Source organism: Lytechinus variegatus, chromosome 16 (assembly GCF_018143015.1).
Source record: "Lytechinus variegatus isolate NC3 chromosome 16, Lvar_3.0, whole genome shotgun sequence".
Lineage (NCBI taxonomy): Eukaryota > Metazoa > Echinodermata > Echinoidea > Temnopleuroida > Toxopneustidae > Lytechinus > Lytechinus variegatus.
In genome coordinates this window covers 20482585-20497533 of record NC_054755.1, presented here as the reverse complement: position 1 = coordinate 20497533, position 14949 = coordinate 20482585, and the positions used below count along the sequence as shown (strand labels likewise).

Below are 14949 nucleotides of genomic sequence, written 5' to 3'. Positions count from 1 at the left end.
CAAACCTTTTTCTAGTTTACTACGTCAAATAAAAAAAAATCTTTCGGACTTCGGGCTCGCATAGCCAGCAAAATGAAATACATAGGCCCATGCTCTTCATGGGAACTATAATTGTGATTGAAATGTCTCGTTTTCAAGTCATGTATGAAATATGTCAGTTCGTATACTCTCCTTCCTTCAGCTAAACAAAATCAATTTCAATGAAAAATGACGTTGACCGTCCAACCCCCCCCCCCCCATTAAGTATTTCATTATTTTGAATTACTCCATGCTTCTATCCGAATTGATCATGCTTATTAAAGAGAAAGCGAGCACGCCTTGGTAATTATGACCATACACGGGACATTACTCGTGTTCGTTTTGGCAGGGGCGTATCCATGATTTTCCAAATGAGGGGGGGGGCACATTTTCCGAGAAAAAATTTGACAAGCAAAAAACAAGTTTTCACCCAAAATTTAGTGTCATTTCGTCCACGGAAAATTTAACGAGCAAAAAAGTCCTCGCTTCCAAAGGGGGGGGCAGACTTAAAACAGCATACACTGTAGTTTCCAAATTTATTGATTAAAATCCACACATAACAAAAAAACTATAATAAAAACTGTTATGGGCAATTACATTGAAATATATATATATATATAATATATATATATATATAGTAATATAGAGGCCCTTACAGATATAGTTAACAAAAATTTAAAACAAGATATTATGGTTAACAATTTTCCATGTTTAACTCTAAAACATGTTCAATACATACTCAAATCAATAATTGGCCTTTGTGAAATTAGATGTTTATCTTTTTTCTTTTGAAAGTTTTTTTGCACGATTTTTTAATTTGTAAATTATACCAAGCCCAAATCAGACTAAATATAATTAGATAAACCAGACTACCAAAAGGATGATAATTATCGCCGGGTGGGTGGAGTGAGAACCTGCAGTGCAGGACCACCACTCCATCCCTAAATAAAATAAAGGACAAATATTTTTCAATTTTAAGATTTTGAAATAAACAGAATTAAATGGCGTACTGGTTGATAACAATTCAAAATAACTAAAATTTGATGATAAATGTATGAAAAGGAACAGCAATGATGTAGTATAATTTCATAACGTGATATTACAGGGTTGTTACGTTTTCAAGCTTTGCTTTTGTGACGACCCTTGCAACCATCCTATTTATTGTGTAACAGAAAATACCACTTAATGATTTTCATTTATGTAAGATATGTTTGAGGATTTATATACAAAAGTATTATTCATTATCTTGATGTCAAGTTTCAGATATGTATTTTCTTGTCCAGAATTTTGTTATGAAAAATGTTACAAATACCAATAAATGAAATGAAAAATGAAATGAAAAAAATGAAATGAAATTTAAAGAAAAAAGTGATACCGTGGGGAGCTTGGAGAGAAGACTAACAATAATAACAACAACAATACTAAGCATTTAGTGGACATATTTACATTACAAATTTGTATTATGCCTCTAAAAAAGGGGGGGCACGGGCCGGATGTGCCCCTCCCCCCTGAATCCGCCAGTGTGTTTGGGGACATAAAAAAGACTCGTGCAAAGCTTTTCCCTTCCCAGTCGTAAATTATTTTTACTCGGTAGGTTTTGATGACATGCCATCTCAAGAGTAATCGTCTGTGCTGGGATCACGTAAGTAATAATTACGCTATAAAACGAGACTGGGAAAGGGGCGGCCAAATTGCCAGTGCGGGTGTGTGTGTGTGTGTGGGGGGGGGGTAAATTGCTTGTTCGTCTATTGCCAACTCGCCCACTCATCTACTTTCAACATTTCATCAATCAACCATTTGGATTTGGTCCAATCATCTCTTCGTCGAAGGACCAGTTCGTCTATGACAATTTCGTCTCATAACCGGTTGGTCTAAAACCCATTTTGTTTTCATTCATTTAGCCAATTAGACACTTAGTCCGATTAGACTAAGTGGTATGCACTAAATGCCCATTTGACCAACTGGTTATTAGACTAAATGATGAGTGACTGAAATGGCAATTAGACCAATGTGAATAGTGGACGAAGTGGGTAGACCAAATGATAGTAGACGAGTTGGTAATTGGACGACTTTGCATTAGACCAATTGAAAATAGGGGCAAGGGGTCCACCCCCTACATGATTTTGAAAATAGTGAAGAGAGAAACGAGGAACAGGGGAAAAGGATGAAAAAAAGGATATTGTCAGAAAATTTCTCCTAAAAAAGGTTCCTACGGCAGAGTCTCAGAACACATTTAACCTTACTGCACTGCGTAATCTTACATGTATTTTCTAAAATAAAAAGAAATCGACATTTGGTGTATGAGATCTTACAAATTTTTTCCTTTTTTTGAGGAAAGTTAAGAAAATTATCAGAAATTTAAGCTTTGTGACGTCATATGCGCGCAGCTGCCCCATGTGTTATGTAATTAAAAAATGCACAAATTTCGTTTTATTCAAGATTCATGATGAATACAAATTTTCATTTTATTTCTAGAGAGGGTGTGAAATTATTTGTCGGTTGATATACTAAAGGTGCAATAGAACCATTTTACTTATTTTTTTTTTTATTAAAGAAAATGACATTTCCTTGATTTTTTTTTATATATGGGGAAGCTGCTCGCTCATGAATGAACAAAATCAAAATTCTAATTACTTTTCCTGATCTTTGATCGATTTCCCTTAAACCTCCACCAATATTATTTTATTTGCTATTTTTACGATAAACCTTTTTGTAAGGGTGAACTTCCCTTTAAATAATAACATATGTGAGCTGTATTCAGCACTGTGTATGAATACAAATAACTTCATTTTAAGATAGTTGGCGCTCTATCGGGCGCTGTATGATCAGGTCCTACATGGTCTGCCATGGAAGTTTGAAGATTATTTTCATTTATTCATTCATTTATTCATTTTTCCAACAAAATTTATAATGCAATAATTACAATAAATAAAACATAACATCAGAAAATATAAATGACATAAATATTCAAATAAACCAAATATAAAGATTATACACCTGATACAGAAGATGATATTTCCAATTTGATAATAACAATATGCAAGATATGTTGGAAAAAGGCATTGGCCCACTAAAAAGCAAAGCTTGTCAAGTGTGGACCCCTCATATTTGACATGTTTGATTACATGTAATTTTTTGTTTTGTTTTAGATTAAACCTTATGAATCGTATGAAAAGATATTGCCAACACTGTTGATTTATCAATAGGCCTATAAATACAGAAACTCTCGCATTTCCCATCATGGTCTGTATATTAACATCACGCACATTGAGGTGCAACATTAATCGATAGAGGGCGATCTTCGCTTTACGACTCCCCACTATATTCATTTGCGCTTATTAAAGGTCAAGTCCACCCCAACAAATAGTTCATATGAATAAAAAGAAAAAAAAATCCAACAACCATAACACTGAAAATTTCATCAAAATCGGATTTAAAATAAGAAAGTTATGACATTTTAAAGTTTCGCATAATTTCATCCTGGACAGTATGCAAATGAGGAGACTGATGACGTCATCCACTCACTATTTCTTTTGTATTTTATTATATGAAATATTCAGATTTTCTCCACATTGTCAAGTGAAACAACGATTAACTCCTCCCTGAACATGTGGAATTAGCATTGTACGCATGTCACTGAGTTATGCATATCACTGTTTTGTGAAAAATAAACGAAATTTTAAAATGTCATAACTTTCTTATTTTACATACGATTTTGATTAAATTTTCAGCATTATGCTTGTCTGATTTAAAAAAAATATTTATTCAAATCAACATTTTGTTGGAGATGAACTTGACCTTTGACAGGCTGCTGTCACAGCTAGACTTATTATACTGCTCGAATAGAAGTTGTTGGTTTTTTTTTCTTTAAATACAGTATTTTGTTTTTAGACGTGGATGCCAAAAATATATATCTACGAAATAAGAGAAACCAAAATAATTATCAGATATCAGATAAAACAGAAACGATCTTTATATTTATTTCTTATCATTTCATTTCTATACATACAATGATTAGCATCAAGATCAATGAGTAAAAAGCAACGATAAATATTATATACAAACAAAGGTATGGGAACTGCAAATTATGAATATTCATCACAATAAAATGAAAGGATTCATGTTTGAAACATAGGATAAATCGTCAAGTCGACAAACAAAAAATTAACGTCAACATGACGAGGAACGAGTCGACTTAGGAAACGTTGTATGTCAACGTCGGTGGAGAGATCTGGCCATGTTGAAACATAAAAAGTAAAACAGCAAAATTTAATTTTATGTATTTATCCACAGCCGCGTGCAGGCACGATATCCAGTTGGAAACGACTCCAGGCCGCGTTCTCAAGGGTAATTCAAATTGACTAGACCAGTAGTCAGCTGGGAGCAATATGGCAATCACTGATTGTCACATTTCCGACATATATTCTAGTCAGAAATAACTCTGTTCTAGTAAAATATGTTTAGAAAATAGTCAAATATGACTAGAATAACAGTTGCACCAAGCTGACCCTATTAACTAGTATTTTTTTACTGATTTGTTTTTAAAGGGTATGGTTTCAGATTTTGGGACCGCAAACTCATACTCGTAAGCGCATGCTGTGGATATGAAAATAAATCCCGCTGTTTACTTTTTATAATTAACATGATAAGATAACGTATCTCGCTGTTAGTGGCGGATCCAGGATTTCCCAAAGGGGGGGGGGTCCTGAGAAGAAATTGACCAGCAAAAAAGGGAGGTTTTCACCATGTTCACCGTAATTTCAGGTCATTTCGTCCACGGAAAATTTGACAATGGGTTTGGTTCGACAAGCAGAAAAAAGTGGCACGCTTGTAACGACATTTTAATGCCTCTCGGGGGAGGGGGTGGCACGGGTTTGGGTGTGCCCCCCCCCCCCCGGAGCCGCCAGTGCTCTCTATGTTTATATAAAACTTTTCATGAGTCTACTTGGTGAGATAATGCGTCTCGTTATCTCGACAAATTAATTTCAAGGATCCGCAGAAATGATAAACTCTTGTTACAGATCGGGCCGTGTATCAGGACCGCATTTTAGTCCCTCATTCTAGACAAACTACATATAGGGCCCATTTGCAATTTTGCGTCAGCTCTGGAACTCGGTAGCACAAAACCGCGGTTCCGATTCCCAATTTGCGACAAAGACCTCCAGCTAATCTTTGTCATTTGACGGCATTTTCAATGCAAATACATTCTCTCTACGTATACGTGGAGCGAATTTTCCCTAATGTCGCACTCTGCGACATTATTGGTATTGCATTATGCATCCATGCGGCATTACCGGGTTGTAGTAATCTTTTCATAAACGTTTCGTAATAAACAGACGAGAGCAAAGAATGAAAAAACAATATTCATCTTTAAATAATGTCATAAATGCAAATCAGTGGGATATGACGTGACTGATGGCGGCGGCTTCGGTAGGTCCCACTTGTCGGTTAAATCGAGATACCCTTTAATAAATCCATCAATCCTAGTCCTTTCTTCTTGTGTGAACGGGTCTAGACTTGTATTTGATTTGTGTCTGTGAAACTTTCCCTCCGCATTGGCAACTGTACACGCAAGACGCTCCTCGTCGACCGGCACATCGAGATAGGCGAGGATTCGTCGCATCTCGTCCGCGACGTGAAGTTTGAGTTGCTCATAATACACGACCGTCATTGACTTGCAAGTATCGTCCTTGGTACCGCATCTCGTAATGAAATATTCAGAAAGTCCGAACCATTTCCGGCATGAGTTCTGTACAAATCTATGCCAATCTACACAAGAGAAAAAAAAAGTAAATGAAAAGTGGTATTATACATTGAACATAATAACGTCAACACCTGGTTAATGTTTCTTCTACCAATGGCAGATCAAGGGGGGCATAGCCGGCCCGTACCCCCCCCCCCCTTGAGAGGCACAATGACATTTTTTAACGGTTTTTTTTTTCGAAAGTGAATACTTTTTTTAGTCAAACTTTTCCTCGGGAAAATTTGCCCCCCCCCCTTTCGAAAAATCCTGGATCCGCCCTTGTCTTCTACTCTCGTAGCCGGCAGTTAGCATGAGGAGTAGGGATCGCGGAACTTTTGTGAAAGGGGGGAGGGGGCTACCATGCAAATAAAAATCACAATCACTAATCTTTAAATTAAGGTGTTTTTTACATGGTTCTACACTGTAAAAACTGTGGTGTTAAAACTGACACCAATTGGTGTTAATAGAGGACCACGCCCTGAGGTGTTAAAATAACACCCTAGAGATTGCACATAACACCAAAGAGTGTAAATGTAACAACCACAGGTGTTGTAATAACACCTATAGGTGTAAAACTAACACCACCAATTTAGCACCGGTGTAAAATAACTGGTGTGGTCCTCCGGTTAACACCACAGTTTTTACTGTGTGGAAACCCACCCCAGTTTGGCAACCCATAGATGACAATCATTACTAACTGAGACACTTTAATCACGACATGGTTGTCATACACATGAAAATATCCAATGGACAAATCTTCTTTTTCATCAACTTTATAAGCACCAAAGAGATATATTACTGGTTTATATCTCTATGATCAACACTCGTGTATCAATGTGTGTACGCGGACTTGCCCCATTCCGACTATGCACCTTTGCAATATTTGGTCAGCTCCGAAACTTAGGACAAAACTGTTCTACCGGTTCACCAATTTTCGACAATTTTTCGAATAAAAAAACATATAAACAATAAGCTGATAAGTGTACATAATAATCTCCATGCGTCGTAGTTTGACAACTAAATTGTGCTTTGGATTACAAAAGTATTTTCACGTGGTAAAATATCACATAATAATGATAATAATGAAACTTAGTATAAGGCAACATTTTACAGTGAGATAAATTAATTCAAATTAAAAAGGGATAGTAGAGAAGAAAATGAAAATGGAAAACAGGGAGGGATTTAAATGAATCGATAAACTTATAAAGGCCACCGCACACGACTGTTCGTGATCCGATTTTGGAACAAATCGCATTTTGCTCATTTTTTGAAGATGTGAATGAAACAATCATTCTATTTGAAGTTAAAATTGATATAATATTATAACCATTGTGAAAGATTGCAAACCCTTATTTTGGAGTAAAGGCCAAATTAGTTTCAAATCGTAGCCAATCGTATGACTGATATGACGTCATTACGACTAGACATTATATTCGCTTTTATTCTAAGAGTGATATCATAGTCACAAATTTGATCATAGGTTTGTACGATGATTTAGAACATGACACAGTAAGATATTCCAAGTCTCAATATTAGCATCAAATTCTACTACATTTTTATTCTGAAATCGGGTCGCAGACCAGTGTTAAGGTGTGCGGTCGCCTTTATTTTACTTAAAATATTTACGAAATATACCGTATGTATGTAGCAATAAACAAATCAGAACATTTCAACCCTGAAAACAACATTTGCATGTGGTTATTGCGAACTAAATATGCCGATATGAGGTAGAGTGTTGAAAGTGAGTATACATAAAGAGCAAGAAATTTAGCTTTATTTATTTTTTTTAATTTGCGTTCTTGAACACGAACGAAAACTCTCTGATATTATAATTATGCTTCCAGACGATTATTGACAAGCTTGGCTTTCCATAGATTTGGGTGTCGAACTAGAATTATGATAGAGATTGCAAATATATCAACAATTTACCTTCACTTTGGAAATCGTCCAAGGTGGCGTGTCCCGTCTTCCCGCCTTTTCTTCTGTTATATTCCGACAACAAAGCTCGATATGGGTTGCGTACGAGTAACACGGCACCGACCATTGTACCCTTCAGTCGCCAGTGTGTCTTCACTGTGAGGGTCGTTCCTATTCGGAAATCTTCCTTTTCACCAATAAAACCTGTCGTGAATGGAATTCATGAAAAAAAAGGATTTTATGCATGAATTTTGGGAATAGAAGTAACATTTTTTTAAAAAACCCCAGCATAGACCACATGATAATGATGATAATAAGATTTCAAAAAACCCATCTAGGCCCCGTCCTACAAAGAGTTGCGGTTGATCCGATCAATCACATGCAACTATGGACGGCCAGCAACGTCAACATCTTTAAAACATGTTTGTTCAAAATGTTTCTAACTATGATGAATAATGCCATTTCGTATAACAACCAGTTTGTCCAACAGCCATTTAGTCCTTATACTAAATAAACTTAAGTGTTTATTGTTCAAAATGAATGAAAAGAAAATGGGTATAGACCAACTGGTTATTTGTAACAGATGAAATGGGGATTAGACAAAGTGATGATTGGACCAATGGTTGTTGGACCAAATGGTTGTTAGACGAAATGTTGATGGACGGAATGGCATTAGACCAAATGAAGGTAGACCATGTGGTGAGTTGACGTGTTATTGGCAGTGGACGAATTGGCAATTTACCGCGGAGATGTCTCCAGACAAGGTGACTATAGTCCTACTCCTGATGAAGATCTACCATTGAATCGAAGGCTTGATAAATACAAGAAGGAGAAGTTTGTCTCATATATCCCTAGTTATTTTAAGGGCATCGGCCCCCAGTCCCTCCGGTGGGAAGGGTGGATCCATAATTATGTCATGAATGGAGGTTTTGCTCTATAAAATCAGAGACGCAAGCAAAAAAAATAAAAGTTTCACGTTAAAGGTCAAGTCCACCCCAGAAAAATGTTGACTGATATCATCAGAGAGAACCAGGCAATTGAACCGCTGAAAAATCCCATCAAAATCGGATGTAGAATAATAAAGTTATGACATTTTCAATTAAGTTTCGCTTATTTTTCACAAAACAGTTTACATGTATCTGCACAACTCGATGATATGCAAATGAGAGAGTCGATGATATCCCTCACTCACGTTTTCTTTTGTTTTTTTATTGTTTGAATTATACAATATTTCTTCTTTTTTTTACAGATTTGACAGCACAGACTACAACTTGACAGAACCATGAAATCATAAAACAATGGTAATTCAACATGTTCAGGGAGGAATTAAACATTGTTTCACAGGATAGTGGAAAAAAAAATCAAAATATTTCATACAATCAAATACGAAAGAAATAGTGAGTGGATAACGTCATCAGTCCCCTCATTTGCATACCGACCAGTATTCTAGGCCTACATAGAGATAAATTTTTTCAGTCTTATTCTTGTTGGATTTTCTCTATTTAATCAAAATCAACATAGTTTCATTGGTGTGGACTTGTCCTTTGATAACGAGGTGAATCTCAATGTAATAGACAGAGGAGACTATAGGTTAAGAGTGCCCAAGTGCCCCTCGGATATGGGGCATATGGATCAGTACCTTGGCTTGCGAGAATCCTGCTATTGTAGACGCTCCCGGTGGCATATCCGGTCGATGTCTCGATGAGGTGCCTGACCCACGTATTGCCCGAACCTGGGAAGCTGGTAAGAGCTATAGTTGGGAAGGTTTTGCTCGGCATAAGACGCGTATCCTCGCACCCCTCTTTGGTTGCAGGTACATCTGTATATAGGATAAGAACAAGAGAGTCTAGGTGATTGGTGAAAAAAATGTTCAGAAAATGGTTCAAGCATGAAAATTGGCACAAAGGTAGAGTAAGTTATCCTAATTCCTAAACATTACATGTTTAGAAGGGAATGCCAACGTAAGTTTCCCAAACATAGCAACGGTTATAGGTAACCTATTGACTATAGTAACTGAGCTTTATTGGCCTTGGGGAACAATTTCACATGAATTTTAATCTAAAGTATATTTCTTTGTATCACAACAGTTTTGATCCATTTATTCATAGCAACGGTTGCTAAGAGACCTTTTTCGATATAAACAATTGTTTATCATAGTTCAGATCATTATAATTTACTCAGAATAGTTCAGAAATTAATTAAAGCAACGGTTGCAAGTAAACATTTTCCTCAATAACCAATACTTATAGAGCAGGGGTTCTCAAACTTTTTCTTTGAAGGGTCAGATGAGACTCCAAGTAAACCTGAAAGGGCAAGGATGAAGTGGATACTTAGAAAAAAAATGTGCGCGAAGCGCAATGACCCTTGCGGTAGGGGTCCTAGATGCTCTCTTGTGCAATCTGGCCCTTATTTTGGGAGCATTTAATCCAACAAATTTATAACAGTTTCATATGGAAAGCAGGCAAAATTAGAAAAGATTTCAAAAACAGCGAGAGTCAATATTAAAGGGGAATCCAGCCTTGGCCATAAAATGTTGTGTTGGGAAGGCAAAAATAAATTAAATAGAATGGCGAAAGTTTGAAAGAAATTGGACAAGCAATAAGAAAGTTATAGCTGCTTTAAAATTGAGATCACTAATAGAATGTAGATTTCAAATTGGCAACTGGGTAAGTAAATTATGACAAGGGGCAAGGACAACTTTCCCATAGGCCATGTACTTTATTATCAGGGATTTGTGGTTTTCTCCCAAGTACTCATTCCCCTGGGGTAGTGATCTAACTATAATCCAGGCAGTATATTGTTTTATGTCCTCATGAACGAAAAATACAATTTAAAATAAAACTTTTTGGAAAAATGACATTTTAGCCATAATATGTATTGGAGTACATGGAAGAGTAGTCCTTGCCTTACATCACTATGACATCCCATATGCGGCCAATTTGAAGTCTCCATGGGTATAATGATTACCAATATTTACAACATTTAAAAATTCATAACTTTTTTGTTGTTTGTCCAATATAGATCAAACTTTCACCTATCGACTTGTATGATTTTTCTTTTTCTTATAAAAGCAAGTTTTTATTTGGGTTGGATTCCCCTTTAATAACAAAATTGAAGTACTTTGCTAAAAGGAATCTGGATTGTACCTATACAGACCTGGTATTGGGGAGATGATAATGTCTTGAAGTATCCGTATTTTTGTAGTCAAAGTAGAATGAATAATAGAGCATGTCTGTTGTAGACTCTAACAAGGATGTCGGTCTCCTAGTCACTTTCATTATGGGAAAAGTGACAGTCTGTCAGCAACAAGTTGCTTGAACCTTGGCACGAAAGGTGTACTTGCCAGACGAAGGCACTGATGCAAATGTTCAATGGTCAATAGGGGCCGCGGAAGGGGCCGGGGGGCTAATTCAACCCCACTTTTTTCCAAAACCATGTACAAAAACGTAAATATGACCATATGTGATTGTATTTTTTTGCCCGGCTGGTCCCCCCCCCCCCATTTTGAAAACCGTTCCAGTACGGCCCCTGTCAAGGTACTTCGGCATGAGTTAATTCATTATGTTCATTATGGAAAATACACTTTGGCGCCTGCTTATGTAGATCCAAACATGGTGAGAACAGCGCTGGTCATCTAATAAGAAAGTAGACAGATCCCGAAAAGACTCACCGTGTAATCATATTGAGCTATACAGTGTAATCATATTGAGCTATTTCATATTGTGGCTTAAAAGTGATTAAAAAAACCCAGCAGAGTCTCGCGGGCCGGATTGAGAAGCTCCGCGGGCCGTAGTTTTAGAACCCCTCTTATAGAGTGTGTTTAGGATTATATGAGCCACCACATATTTTCTATTCAAGCATTAATCACAACAACCCAGGAACATTGTATACCATGTTTACCCGCCCATGATGAGTACCAGTTGCTAAGTAACATGTTTTCTGCAGCCGTATGGTAAGATACTTAAAGTGTTTGAGAGGTACTAAGACTAGTAGATGATTAAAACCGTAAAACCTTGCACAAATTAAACTACCTTATGATATGGTTTATATTTCCAAAAACGACGTCTAAACGATGTTCTGTATCATTGGCATAATAATACTTGTTGCATGTTAGAAAACCCACCTTATAACCAATCTTTCTCCATTTGGAAACCATAAGGATTAGGGATTAAACTAAACATAATTATGTAAAAGACCAATCATTGATAAAATTATTTGGTGTCTTTCATATCAAAGGGTTATTTGTTAATGTTTGTTATTGCTATATATTACATACTTATCATTGAAATGATAATAGACTTCATGAAAGGTAGAATTGATCGACACTTGTATCATCGAGAATCAAAAGTCTAAAGAAACCGTGGACATTCTGTAAATTTGTGGCCATTTTCCAAGGGGGCCCCATTAATCTCTTTTAAGACCCTGTAAACCTACAAATGCCCTTGGAAAGAATTCCACAAAATATTTCCAGTCCGTGTTTACGTTCGCATTAGTGGACTGGTGAGATGCTCTTCGCGAATACCTAAACACAGTCTTTAAGATGTCCCCTTTTTCTGGTCAGATTATCAAAGAATTTTAGCTTGCGCTTCGCGCTCGCATCATTTGGTTAGTGAAATACGTATGGTCTTCGTGAATTCCTACAAACAAATCAAGACCCAACTTATTTAGCCTTAGTACTCATAAATTTGCAATCACTTTTGAAGTTTTCAGTAGCAATCAAGTTTTATCGTTTTCTTCATAATATGATCAGTGTTTAGTTGTTATGATTTTTTTAAAATCATTTTTATGTGTTTATATTCACGGTTATTAGCATGGATAAATCATGTATTCATTTTCTTATGCTCGATTGTCTATTACGCAAACAATAATATACCTTGACTTACAGTCCTTGACATTTTAATTGTTTGTTCACATTCACTATTACATTGTATTAATATGCACAGTTTTATTTGAATTACTCGATAGATACGCAACCGCATTTAATTTTTTATATCATTGATGTTTTTGTGAACGGTATATCATTTCTTCTTCATCTTCTTTTTCTTTCTTCATCTTTTTCTTTCTTCCTCCTCTCCTCTCTTTCCCTTCTCTTCATCTTAATTTCATCCCTCTATGATATGTTATTGATATTTCCGGTCATGTTAATATTTTTTTTTATTTTATATTGTTCGTTAAACACTGGTTTTTAATGTGTCAATTGTATGTTATGTTTCAAAAGGCCCCAATGGAAATCATTCGTTGAACTGTTTGGGATTTTTAAACGAGTAGAAATAAAATCAAACTTATCTTATCTTACACCCCCATGTATACGACGACCTCCATAAGGTAAAAATCAACCTTCAGTCGCCCGTGATAATCAACACTTTGACATAAATAGCTTTAATCATTTTTCAATTTATGAACAACTTGCGCATTTTTCGAATGTTTATTATGACGTTATCGTTCATCTAAGGGTAGGCCTATGAGTTTTTGATTGAGAAAATATTAAAGGTCAAGTTCACCCCAGAAGTTGATTTAAATAGAGAAAAATCAAACATGAATAACGCTAAAAACTTCATCAAAATCGGATGTAAAATACGAAAGTTATATGACATTTTAAAGTTTCGCTTATTTTTCACAAAACAGTTCTATGCTCAATTCAGTAATATGCAAATGAGAGAGTCGATGATGTCACTCACCCACTCACTATTTCGTTTGTTTTTTATTGTTTGAATTATACAATATTTCAATTATTACGAATTTGACAATTAGGACCCCTTGCTTGAACCACAAAATGTTAAAATAATGAAATTCCATGTGTCCAGGGAGGAATGAAACTTTGTTTCACATGACAATGACGGGGAAAATCAAATTATTTCATATTTTATATAATAAAATACAAAAGAAATAGTGAGCGGGTGATGCCATCGGTCCCCTCCTTTGCATACCGAACAGGATGTGCATATAACTGTTTTGAGATATATGAAGCGAAACTATAAAATGTTATAACTTTCTCATTTTACATCCGATTTTGATGAAATTTTCAGTGTTATGCTTGTTTGATTTGTTCTCTTTCTTTTCAATCAGCTTTTTGTTAGGGAGGACTTGTTCTTTAAATGATATTACTAAAAGATGAATTAGTTGTTCGATCATACGTGAACGCATTACCTTCCTGTTTAGACCCTGTTGTATTCTGTAGGAAGTCTCCAATCCTTGGCGGTTTTTTATCTCTCGAACGTTTGATGTTGGTTTGAAGATCATCCTCAATAATGAAGAAAGTGAAGATGGTTAGTCCACAAAATAACACGAAAAATATTGCCCTCTCCTTGTTCCATATGTAATCCATAATGACTTTCTACATGTGTAGACTTCTAGGATAATTCATATAGTCAATCGAATGGTCACCAGATGCTAATAAACCAACATCGTGACGATGTATATATCGAAGAAATGGGCATATGATATTCAAACACACTTGAAGAATACACGCAGTGCTGACCAATCGATATTCCAGGCAAGAAATGCTATACCCAATAGTGAAAGGGTTTCTTATACTTGCAAAGAAAAGTACAGTACACGACCGTCTGCAGGGATTATATCGATCGATTGATCGACTTTCACCACGAAGGCCTATACGCCTCTGTAATAGTTTCTTATTAGTAACACGATCTTGAACGAGATTCAGGTTCAATGTGTTCCTCATTCAGTCCAGTTTTACAATGTCTAATTCCCATTTCATCCCACTATTTTCTAAAGTATTGCTTGAATAGATTCAGCAGCATCCGTCTTGGCTTGTTCGCAACCCTTCACTGCAGGCACTCACGTACATTTGATTTGCAGGTGAATTTTAAAAAATTGCGTCGCAAGTACGGATCATCTGCACTTACCGTCCTCAAGCACGCAGGAGTACACAGCATTATAAGATGACAAGCATCATTATAGCTATATCTGTTCGATAGTGAGTCACTGACCTATATAGGTATATAAAGGTCTCAAATATAATTTTTATAATAGAGTTTGATATAATAAATATCTTATTCTTATTCGGTAGAGTATATCAGATTCACGCATGATCCGGTCTGAAAAGGGGTAGGGGGTGGACAACTATTCCGAGAATGAAGAACCCCTTCAACTGACCAGTAAGATGACCGAGTAGAATTTCAACTGGTATTTCTGGATATTGGAACATCGGTTTAGTGGTCTAACTGGGCATACTGGTCGGATTGAAATTATTCTAGTTCAAAATTACACTGGCCTTGAACTGTAACTGAAAACCGGTCTTGATTACTGCA

At 36.1% G+C, this 14949-nt stretch overlaps 1 protein-coding gene across 1 annotated transcript; it reads right to left on the bottom strand.

Annotated features, from left to right (window-relative positions):
- Positions 1-4494: 4494 nt before the first annotated feature.
- LOC121430116 (WSC domain-containing protein 1-like) lies at positions 4495-14213 on the bottom strand. The gene is made up of 4 exons (XM_041627394.1): positions 13826-14213; positions 9318-9497; positions 7691-7882; positions 4495-5787 (listed from the first exon to the last, which is right to left on the bottom strand). Exons 1-4 carry the CDS (start codon positions 14001-14003, stop codon positions 5399-5401), a joined length of 939 nt encoding a protein of 312 aa, XP_041483328.1. The 5' UTR covers positions 14004-14213; the 3' UTR covers positions 4495-5398.
- Between the last annotated feature and the right edge of the window lie 736 nt (positions 14214-14949).

Excerpts from the sequence above, each read along its gene's own strand:
- LOC121430116 (XM_041627394.1), bottom strand. The coding sequence starts at position 14,003 with ATGGATTACATATGGAACAAGGAGAGGGCAATATTTTTCGTGTTATTT. Across the intron at positions 7,883-9,317 it reads CAGGATTCTCGCAAGCCAAG|GTTTTATTGGTGAAAAGGAA; the intron begins GTACTGATCCAT and ends CATTCACGACAG. Across the intron at positions 5,788-7,690 it reads GGACGATTTCCAAAGTGAAG|ATTGGCATAGATTTGTACAG; the intron begins GTAAATTGTTGA and ends TCTCTTGTGTAG.